Here is a 12,049-nt window from a genome sequence, read left to right on the forward strand (position 1 = left end):
GAAAGTGCATGTTTTCAATCTGCATGTCAGAATTTGTAATAAAATAGAGGAGAATTTGAGAAGTAACTCAAAATGTGCCCTAATTTTTCTTCTGCAGTAATAATCATACTTTCTATGGCAAAATTAACCCCCTCATTTTGTTCCTTTTTAAATTAAATGTTTTAAGAGTTACCACTTTATTCCAATCAAGATAGCTTCAGGTGTGCAATACGTTTGTCATTAGTAGGACTGTTAACGCTCTAGTTGTTCTTTAGAACACTCTGGGAAGCTGCAGTAGAAAACAAAGGAATCAACTGACAGTCTCTGCCCTTGTTGGATGTACATGTTTTACTGAGAATGTCAGACTTCATTCTCACATGACTGAGAAAGATAATGTGAATTCACAGAAAATATGCTCTCAGTTTAGCTTATAGATCACCTTCCAAACCTCTGTGGGAAAAGCATGGGAAAATAGTTTTCTCTTAACCCCTTGAGTGCTCCTGTCGGCCGTTGGCTGACGGGAGCTCTACCTCGCTAGTGCTGCCAACGGCCACGCGGCCCGCACATTTTGCGGAAGTGCCGCTCTGCTGCGAAATCGCGGCCGCGGCAAAGGGGTTAAACATGATTCATGATATCCCAGCAGAAGGCTTTTTCACATGATATAATCACCTTAGAACACACCGCAATTCCTAAAATGAGTATGATACCATCAACAAATGATTTATAATGTAACTAAAGCCTTAAAACCTTCTATTAACTGCAATGCTTTTAAATGAGGTTCTATCATGTATATTGGTCCCAAGATGGCAGCCAACACTTCTTGGATGAAGTGCTGACAGCCAATCAGATCTCACGATGAGATGTGTGGTTAGGCTCCGCCCAGATATATATATTTCTTTTTCCATTAATATTTAAAAAACTACTGAACGGATTTACCCCATTTAACAAAAAGGGCTCTTTATGAAACAAGGGCTACCTTTTTGCCTGATTTGGTGTAATTCTGTTCAGCAGTTCAGGCTGTAGCTGTGTTTTAATTTTCCATGGAAAATTGCATGGAGAAAACACGTTTTGGGATGCCCCTTTTCTCTCAGCCCCTGATTGCCAAATCACCCCAGAACTTTCAAGGTAGGAGCGGACTGAAGCGGGCCATAAGTTTTGAAAATTTCACAAAGATTCGTCAATCAGTGCCAAAATTATTGGGAATAGAATGTTGCTATTTTCCTATGGTAACTAGGTCCTAACTATAACTACCTACTAGCGACCGCCAGTAGATAATATCTAACTATTCTCAGGTGTGCAGTTAAGAAAGCGTATTACATTGTTACTTATATGTAGTTATCTTTTCTATATAGTGGTATTTGATGTTCTGGATACCATATATACAATCTTTTTTGTAGGTCGACATCCTCTTCATTGTATAGGTGTCTGTTTATAAACTGTACTTTGTAGTATGTAAAGTAGTGTTACATAATTCTACAGTTGCATGACTCTCTGCAATATGCTATTCTCAAACTTGTAGACAGACTGAATATGTATGACTTTGCTGCCCCAATCAGCTTTGAGAGTAGTAAAACTCTCTAGAAATATTCAAAATTATACATTGATATTTACATGTATCTCTGAATTGCTGATCAAAGGAGTCACCCAGTATTAGTTGCAAAAGCACCGCACTAAAACAAGGGCTGTCCCGAGAGTCATAAAAACTCTAAAGATGCAATCATTCTTTCTCTCAGCCACTAGTAAATTGTCCTTACATAGGGCTTGTCCAAAGAAAAGTAGTGTTTTCCTTGTATGAAAAAGGCATTATGGAAATTGCTGGTTACAGTGGACAGTTGTGTGTAATTGCACAGCAGACTCAAGTAGGAGTTTCAGTTCCTAGGCATAGTGGCATGGCCTTAGTTGTAGTGTAGAATTGGACGATTATTGTATCTAACAATGATTTAGTCCTATGGTGATGATGATCCCACCTCAGACATTGCAGGAAATACTAACAGCTCAAGTGCAGGTTCATCAAATATTGCAAACACCATTTTATAATATTAAAATCTAAGCAGCCACATGACTGCTACAGCATACAAGTGTATCTACATGGTAGTTGCTGTCCATGATTTGCAATATTAGAAAAAAAGGAAGGGTCACATGCAGATTTTGGTTTCAATGTGATAGACAGCATTATTAGAGGAAAGGATTGATATAAGCATGTATTTTGGAGTAATTGGGATGAGAAAAACGGATTAGGCAGTTATACCTCAGGGATTCAGAAACTCCATGCCAAAGCTTTTTACTTAATTTTTGAAGCATTGTTATAGAGATTTGACCCCTTTTTCTATGTAACACCATATATACTGGTCTGTAAGGCTGTGTCATATGGGTTGCTCACTCTAAACTTCAGCTTAGCACATATATAAATATTCATAGTGGTTTAACTAAAAGGAATCATGTTGGCAAACTGTACTTTGTAGTATGTAAAGTAGTGTTACATAGTACTACAGTTGTATGACTCTCTGCAATATGCTATTCACAAACTTGTAGACAGACTAAACATGTATGACGTTGCTGCCCCAATCAGCTTTGAGAGTAATAAAACTCTCTAGAGATATTCAAAATTAAACATTGCTATTTACATGTATCTCTGAATTGCTGATCAAAAGAGTCACCCAGTATTAGTTGCAAAAACACCGCACTAAAACAAGGGCTTTCCACAGAGTTGTATTAACTCTAAAGATGCAATCATTCTTTCTCTCAGCCACTAGTAAATTGTCGTTACATAGGGCTTGTCCAAAGAAAAGTAGTGTTTTCCTTGTATGAAAAAGGCATTATGGAAATTGCTGGTTACAGTGAACAGTGGTGTGGAATTGCACAACAGACTCAAGTAGGAGTTTCAGTTCCTAGGCATAGTGGCATGGCCTTAGTTGTTGTGTAGAATTGGATGATTATTGTATCTAACAATGATTTAGTCCTATGGTGATGATGATCCCACCTCAGACATTGCAGGAAATACCAACAGCTCAATTGAAGGTTCATCAACTATTGCAAAAACCAATTTATTATATTAAGATCAAAGCAGCCACATGACTGCTACAGCATACAAGTGTATCTACTTGGTAGTTGCTGTCCATGATTTGCAATATTAGAAAAAAAGGAAGGGTCACATGCAGATTTAGGTTTCAATGTGATAGACAGCATTATTAGAGGAAAGGATTGATATAAGCATGTATTTTGGAGTAATTGGAATGAGAAAAACGGATTAGGCAGTTATACCTCAGGAATTCAGAAACCCCATGCCAAAGCTTTTTACTAAATTATTGAAGCATTGTTATAGAGATTTGACCCCTTTTCTTATGTAACATCATATGTCCTGGTCTGTAAGGCTGTGTCATATGGGTTGCTCACTCTAAACTGCAGCTTAGCACACATATAAATATTCATAGTGATTTAACTAAAAGGAATCATGTTGGTACATACCAATACATGCTGAAATTAACACAGGTTAGATATCAGCTTAACAAGAATGTCAAATGTGGAAATTCAACAGAAAACTAAAGGGATAGTTCATTTGTACAAAACTTTCCAACTGCACATCTTTAACATTTAATTTTCAATTGATGAAGTTGTTAATGTATGTGTTCAAGTATCTCTTTTTTCCTTTTCCTATGTGCATATCCCCTTCATTTATGCCTCTGAAAGAGGTTTCCATACTTCACAATCATATCAGTTTGACAGAATGCTCGACTTCTTGCTGACCATGTACAGTATTTTACCTTCATTTATCCCCAGTTCATGATTATTGTCAGTTTCTTACTCTACGTGAGTGTATCATAAAAATGCTGCATAATGAACTGAGAGCAAATTACAAATGTTCCGGGCACATAAAAACTAGGGGTGATGCAGGATCTCTATTTCTGCTTAATATTTTCCAGACGTCTCAAATGGACAGCCTCCTGAATTAGGGACAACGCATAGAATGGATATTTCTATGAGACTTTTTACAAGTGAAGTTAATGCACAACTGATGGTGTATGTTATCGTCTCCTTGCTCCCATAAGGATCATTGGAACATATTTTGAGTAGCCTGAAAGTAAGTGACTAAGTACTAGAAGACCTAGAGAGTAGCACTAGTGAAGCATAGAAATAATCAAAGTTCCTTCAACATCAACTAACTCATCCCAACTCTAGTAAGTACCAACTCTTTGTACATGTTTACATTTCTGTTAACTCTATTTTGCTGCTATATTAATGCTTCTATATTCTTACGTTTCACTATTTTCAGAAATATGGTTTTTACTTACTTTCTAAATAATTCTGAAGTTAGAGACTGAGTAAATCATCAAGCTTGACTTTGTTGAATCCATATACATAATTTACTTTGCTTCCTGATGGTTTTATATAGTTTTACAGGCAGTTTTATTGTAACTGGGAGATACATATATGTGATTACCCTTCACATAAGAGAGCTGTATGTGCGATCATCCATAGCAGACCATGTTTTAGTATCTTAAGTCATCTTTGGGAACATGTTTCAATGTTTCCATTCATTGTTTTACCTACTTCCGTACTATGTTCTATCAATACGCAATGTGGTCCTGTCTTGACTTTAGTGATACATACTGCCTCGGATAACAGTAATATGGCAAAAGCAGTAGTCTACCGCTCATCACATACAGCACAATTTGTCTGTTCTACCACCAAAACCAGAATTGTTGCTGTACACAATGTGACATGGCAAAGGTCTTTCACATGGACAATTCTCTTGACCCTTTCCATTTCATGTTATGTCACACTCTCCACCACATTATAAAACTGAGGTGGGTGTGAGCATCTCATACAGCTGAATGAAAATGCTCTACATTAAAATATTTAAAGCCGTGCACAACCAAGTCACCAGAACATGTTTTTGGCATTAAAACCATAACACAAAACTCCAGTGGCAACTTCCCTACTTATTCATTTATGTGAACAAAGAGAATATCTGATCTAATAAAACATACCAAAACATACCCCCGGGTGTAAGATCCCAAGGCACAAGTGTTTGGACCAAACATTTAAGTTTTCCTTTTTGTGAATCAAGCCCATTGTGAACATTTCTAACAAAATTAACTGGGTAATTTCTTTCTAATCCAATCTCACTCTATGTCATCCCTTTTATGCTGTATTTACCAGACAAGACATATACTTGCCTGTTTTACACCGTCTTTCTCATCACATCACGTCTCAACAAATGTTCCTCCTGCTTTCCATCTACTATACCAGTGACAACTTTGTTTTAAGATGCCGGTCCCACTTTAACTCCAAAAAAAACCCTCCATTTATGGAACTGGGTGTTGTATGATGCATCTTTCTCAGCCATTTTCTTATTGAGGATCTTCCCCTTGTCCTAGTTTGCACCCATACTTTTAGCAGCCGATTCATCCTGTCTGATATTTATGCACCCCAAGTGAATAGCCTGGCGGTCTTCTGGTGCTTTACTCCACCCAAACCTAACAATTTCCTGATTCTTTCTGACATTAATTGCACAAATTGGACATCATTTCTTCCAGCCGCCCACCAATGAACACACTCTTGAAAAGCTCCAATACTGTCTTGGTGTGCATAGTACTAACAGAATTCACCGTCCTCACTCAGACATAAATGCCTATTACTAGTAGATGCTTTTTTGTTACTGATAAGGTCCTTATTGGCCCCAAATGTCCAAACATTCTTTAGCCAGGGCACTCTTGAATCTGAATTGGATTCAACCATACTTAACCATTGACCATGCAACTAACACATAACTTTACATTGCTATCAACCTGTGCATCTATCCTCCGCCACCACTACATCTCTCCGACCCTAGGCTTTGTCACAACTCTTGACTTCAAGTGACAAGTCTACCAATTACTTATTCGATTTACATGGTGCAACCACTCCTTATTCACACAAGCTCATCCTTCATACTCAAGTACATCTTTTCTTTGTACCTCAGGTTGTCTATCCGTGTACTACCTTCTCCATCACTTGAGTCAACACCTTATGTTATACTGTTTCCAGATTTTCCCTGTGAAGTGCTGTCTCCCTGTTTTTATTTTGTGCCAGTATTTGCCTGTGGGCATCATTGGCATATATTTGAGAGAAACAGGACCTGTGCCACCCCCTGCACTGTCCCAGTTCCGGTCTGCCACTGCCTTAACATAAAAGAATAGATTAATTGTTTTATTCCCATTTTATTGTATTAACATCCTGTCTTCTTTTTTCATGAAACACAATGAAATATAAAAGGATTGCTGTCTCTCATGACCAGTGTGCATGGTGAGGCTGACTGTACAGCTTATGGGAAGGCAGCTGGTAGAGGTGATTGAGGGCTCTGGGTGGAAGTTACACTGCTGCTGCAAGTAACCCATCTGCCCTTCCTGACAGCATTGCCTCCTCATTTAACCACTTCGATGCTAAGCATGAACTTGGACTTCAATGCAATTTCCATTGAAGTCAATGGAAACTCCATGACGAACTGAGCTCGTCATGAGAGTCGAAGGAGTTAAATGTTGGGGATTGTCACTAATTTTTGTACAAATTGACTGCTGCTGCCTGGGATTCTAATCTAGCATGGTGCAAAAAGTATGTGTGGGTTATTTCATAGCCTTTTTCATCATCTATGAGGTGTATTTCAATTGTTTAATATGTAAGAAACAAAGGTGAATGTAGAGACGATGGTCTGCAAAGGACAACACATCTCTGTCTGGCTCTGGATTGGCTTTTGCAATCTTCCAGCATTTTACTGAGACCTAGACTGGAAATTATATTGCATTGTTGGGCTTATTGCTAGTGGTAGGTGCATACGTACCCCCACTAATAATCCACCATCCAACATTTGGTGTTCAGCGATGTGGATACTTATTTGTGTTTAAATTACAGCATACAATAAAGTAAGTGAAGATCTTAAAAAATCAGCTAAATTGACTAAGAACACAACTTTTGATTTTTGAATTGTAGAAATTTGGACTTACATTTGTTTTTAATACTTCTTTTTGATTTTGCTAAATGTGTTTTATTTCTGATTTGTAAAGTTGTATGACCCAAAACTAGGGAGACCATGGAGCTGGATCTGGCTAAACTGAACAAACGCCCAGTGGCTGAGCTTAGGATTCAGTGTAGGTCTAGGGACCTACCTAATAGTAATAGGATCAGGAAGGTAGAGTTGATTAGGTCCCTTAGGCCTGGGCACAGATAGCTCTGGAGAAGGAAGGGGAGGGTGAACACTCCAACAACCTCCAGGATGTGGATGATGACACCTCATCTATTTCTTCTGGTACTAGGTTCATACTTCCAGCTAATGGGGAAGGAGAGGCTCCCTTATGGAGGACCCAGAGAGGACCCTCAGAAGGCAAGAGCTTGAGGCTCACTTGGCTTCTATAGCCCTGGAAGTAATGACCTTTGGTTTAAAGAATGGCCCTGCCACCTTCCAAAGGTTGGTGAACAGGGTCTTGTCTGGGGCAGTTCAGTGCAGCTTATCTGGATGATATAGCGGAGTACATTTACACCTGACCTGTGAGGATCACTTAACTAGAATGAAGTGCTTCATGCCCTGCAGCAAGCTGGCCTTATTATTAAGGCCAGTAAGTGCCAAATATATAAGAGTTCAGTTGTGTATCTGCCCACTTGGTAGATGGTGGCCATGTACAAACTCTCCAGGAAAAATCCAAACAATTTTGGATTGGATAGCTCCTACAACCCAGACACAGGTCAGTGCCTTCCTTACTTTGAATAGGTATAGAAGATATGTTCAGAACTTTGGGACCTCTGTGGCTCCCCTGACAGAACTCACTTTTAAAAGCACCCAAGAGTGTCAGAATTCAACTTTGGAATTAAAGGTACTTTTAAAGTGGTAATCTTCCTTATCTTTACTTATAAGTCACCTCTAAGATCTCCCCTAGGCGCCCCAGGGGTAGGATACCATGTAACTATAAGCAGGGACATTATAAAATATGTTTTATATGTAATAGTGAGGGACAAACTGCCAATTTTGTTTTTTCTCCATTATAGGTACTTAGCTCTATAGGCTAGCATTGGAATATTTTATTAAGTATAAAAATTGTTTGGAAAGATCTTAAAAGTATTAGAAGAGAAGTTAAAGGACTTTCTGTCAAAATGCTGCTTACTAGCAGCCTCTTCTTATTGGCCCGCCTTAATAGGCTTAGCAGTGGCCTGTACAGAGTAGAGGTGAACTGGTGGGGTGGGGGGGGAGCATCTGCAGAGAACAGGCCAGAAAGGGGCCTGGGCAAATCAAAATGGGCTTCAAATAAAGCGGGACTGTAAGGAATGCTAGCCAGGCATTCCCCTTCTTCCTGTACCCCCAGCCAGATGGCAGCCCCATTAATGGAATTTGCAGAGGGTCTGGAGTAGGGGAATGTTAATGGAAATGAGCCACACCAGTAGGTTGGTTTAGCCAGGTCTTACTCTCAAGGAGAGAAATTCTTCATATTGAATTTTAAAGTGCAATGTCTTGTCGGAAAAGAATATCCACACTTTGGAGGAAGTTGTAATGCATTTGGGAGGCACCCTGCACCTCATTCAACAGGGGTGCCCCGCTGCATAACAACTCAGTTCTGATGCCTGAAACTACAGGGAGAAGAAGGACTGCTGGAACCCTAGTATACAACCAAAAGGATTGCACTATGAAAGACTCTTCCTGCTTCACCCTGGGAGCTAAAGCCCTGAGAACTTTGACTTGTTTAAAAAGGGATTAAGGAGCGGACTCCCTGAAAGCAACAGGTTAACAGTGCTTCCCTGCACCATCTCCCTCAAGAAGTCCCCATGCAGGAGTGCGTCCAGTAGACCTATAAGGATTTGGCCAGGTGCATTGTAGGAATTGAAGTTCCAAACTTCCAAGGACCATCTCAAAGCTTCTAGACCTTTGGTTTTGTGTTTTAGACACTGGGCCCCCAAGGGGAACTTCAGGAAGAAGTTCCAGAAGTTTGGAGCAACTTTTGGATAAAGCTCCACAAGGGGACCATCTCGACGTCAAGAGTCAAGCTGACTACCTACAACCGCGACACGGCCTGGATTTCAGTTTCATCTTGCTGAAAACTCTGGAGCTCCAGACTTCTTGGATATGACTGAGTCTTCGCAGCAAAGCAATACAACAACGTTGCATCAAAATCGGCCTGTTGGAGGCAATGTAGAGAGAATATCCTCCAGAAGTTTCTAAGTCGGAATGTAAAATTTTGACCAAGGCCTCCCACTTAGTGTTCTGGTTAAATTTGACCCAATATCCCAAGTTGTTTTTAAGCACTAAAATGTGTTCAATCTTTATAAATTCATATTTACAGTTCTCTCTATTGGATTTCCGTCATTGTAAAGATGAAGATATTTCCTATTTTTATAAATTGGTAAGGGATTCGTATTGTGTGTTGTGTCTTACTAATTTAATGTATTGATGTTTTTAAATGCTTTATAAGCCTGTCTCCTCGTTTAAGCCTACCATCATTACTGACCCTAAGCCATGGAGGTTCATCGGTCACACTCATTGTCTAGTCGAAGGGATCACAAGGTTTTAAACTTACAGCACTCTTTGTGCACTTTTTCATCACAAACATTGTTCTTCCATTTTTAGTAACTCTCACATCACTTGGGCTCTATGCGCAAAGTGATACAATAATTTGTCACAATATGCCCCACCAACCGAAAGCTATACTTTGATTGCAAATTGTTAACAGGATTTAGTGCATTTCTGTTGCATCTACCAGTTTCATTTTCTCCCATATTTCCCAAATGTAATTCTGGAAGCATGCCACCTTTGAAACATTCCTAAATAACTGAAGAGTAATGTGTCAAAAAACACAGACGCTAAAGGCAATATCCAAATGAGAGAAATAGAGTAAAATATAATTAAAAAACTGACACCAAAACATCAAAAATCCAAAAGATGAACCAGAGATGTGACTTGTTAAGTAGAATGTTTTAAGTAAAAGTAGTGCTACAATATGCATCAATGTTAGTCTCTTGAGGTGGTATAAATTGGCCTATGCATGAGTTGAAGCTGACTGCGAATGTTAGTGGTAGGGAGCGGTGTTGCTTTCCTACACCTGTGAGGGAGCACTGGTCAGCTATAGCAAGTGAATCATTCTTTTTGAAAGTCTGGAAGTCAACAATTCTGAAATAGTCCCACGTCAGAGAGGCACGCTGTAACTTTTTAAAAAGAAAAGTGTTGAACATTCTTCTAAATCCCAATGCTGAATTGGACAATGGCACTTTTTGGGAAAGTGGGCAAATACTCCCCAGAACGTGCCACAACTGAAATTGCATCTGCTTCTGTGGAACCGAAAGCTGCATACCAGAAGCGGGCTGTTCCTGTAGGAGATCTGGAGGTTTGCAATTTCAAAGTGACAGCCCATGGTTTTTCTGAGGAAAGGGGATCATTGAGCAGGACATAGCTGAAATTCAATCCAATGCTATATAACTACTGTTCGGATACTTTTGCCAGCAGGTTCCTTGATAGTTATCTGACAGGTTCCCCTGAAGCTGTGAAGCAGTGCAGAAAAGGTTTTCAGAAGTTCCCAAACTTTCTTCTGTTGCGTTAACAACCACCAAAGGTTCACTTTTAAGGCCCCAAGGACTTCAGAGGAGGGCACTTAGAGACTCTCAGTGTGTCAGTCAGAAGCCAACAGCAAAGTCCTAACCAGGTTCAGTTGTGACTGGTCAGCTGGGCATTTCAGGGAAAACGCCTCTTGCAGATAATTAGGTCCCTGTAGCTTTACAGCAGGTTAGCCAACTTACTCTTGGAGTCAAATTTGTATTCCTGGGTACACAAGGGTGTGACCTCCTCAGAGGTCACTGACATGAGGTCCAGTCCTCTTTTGACCTTGAACACGTCCAGTAAGTGTTCGGAGGATGGTTCTTGGGGTGTCACATTTATGGTTGGCACTACCTAGTAGGTGGGGTTGATTCTGACTTCCTCCCTAACCAATGGGGTGAAAGCTCCTGGTCTTTCAGAAATTACTTTTTCCCTTCTGCAAGCAATCCCACCATATCCCTCAATCTCAAAACAGAAGAACAAGAAACCCTTTCTTCCTCTTGTAGAGCCTGGGTTATTGGGTAATGAGTGGCTTCCTCTTCTTCCTCTGTGGTTATTCAAAATTGATTCTGGGACTTCTTCCCAGTGGGTTGGGTGTCAGACTACTTGTGGGGACAAATGCTGGGACTTTTCTAGTGTCACCTAACTTATACTTGTAACAGGGCAAGCCCCTTTGAAATTAATGAAGTCCCTGGGTCCACCCTAACTGGTCTTCCTGAAAGGGGAATAAAATATCCCCCACACCCAGGTCATCATCTCTGCTCTGGGAGCAGTGTTCACTCCTATTTAACACCTCATTCAAGTCAAGTACAGACTGGGCAGTGGTTGGAGATGTAATACAAATTGGTCTCCCACAGCTTCAGGCAGCTTAAAGGTAACTTTCCAAAGGTTACATTTCTAATACATTTAATAAATACCACTGGGTACCTGTACTGCAAATAAATGCCAATAAGATTACAGTAAAAGCAATTGACTATCATTTTAGGAGTGGCCTTGCCTGCCATGCGTAGACAAAACAGAGCCCTAAAGAAAATACACACATCTCTAGATGTATATGCTTATATACACAAACATATATATATATGTGTGCGTCTGTGTGTCTGTGTGTGTACATACATATTTATTTCTGTATAGCTCTCTTTTGTCTACACGTGGCAGGCAAGGCCACACCTAAAATTCTACTCAATATGCTACAAAATAAAATATATATACGTGTGTCTGTACATATGTATTTTATTTTATTTATGGCTCTTTTTGTAGGTTTTGGGTTTGTCCTCATCATCAGTTGTTAAATAAAGATAGGGAGCTGTGACAGTAACTAAAATATGTTGCACAGTACTCAAATAAGCAGGGCAGAAAGTCTACAGAGAGAATACTTGCTCCAAGACTGGTGCTATCCTAGTTTACATCCCTGCTACCTGTAAGGGCAATAATGCTATTCCTCTAAATAATAATAAACCACTAAACCACAAAAAGATAAACTGAACCACTGCAACAATTTGTTCAAATACCACTGTTTTAGGA

General features: G+C 39.7%; 1 protein-coding gene across 3 annotated transcripts in view; it reads left to right on the forward strand.

The window, feature by feature from the left end:
- SLC16A7 (solute carrier family 16 member 7) overlaps nt 1-12,049 on the forward strand; it is a 579,533-nt gene that overhangs the window by 553,235 nt on the left and 14,249 nt on the right. The window contains exon 6 of one of the 3 annotated variants that reach the window (XM_078675564.1): nt 3,900-4,057. The exons of the other annotated variants lie outside the window; for them this stretch is intronic. Coding sequence (XP_078531690.1) covers nt 3,900-4,024 — 125 coding nt within the window. The 3' untranslated portion in view covers nt 4,025-4,057. The remainder of the gene's footprint in view (nt 1-3,899; nt 4,058-12,049) is intronic. 3 annotated transcript variants of the gene reach the window in all.

The sequence above is a fragment of the Lissotriton helveticus genome, chromosome 1_1 (assembly GCF_964261635.1).
Source record: "Lissotriton helveticus chromosome 1_1, aLisHel1.1, whole genome shotgun sequence".
Classification (NCBI taxonomy): domain Eukaryota; kingdom Metazoa; phylum Chordata; class Amphibia; order Caudata; family Salamandridae; genus Lissotriton; species Lissotriton helveticus.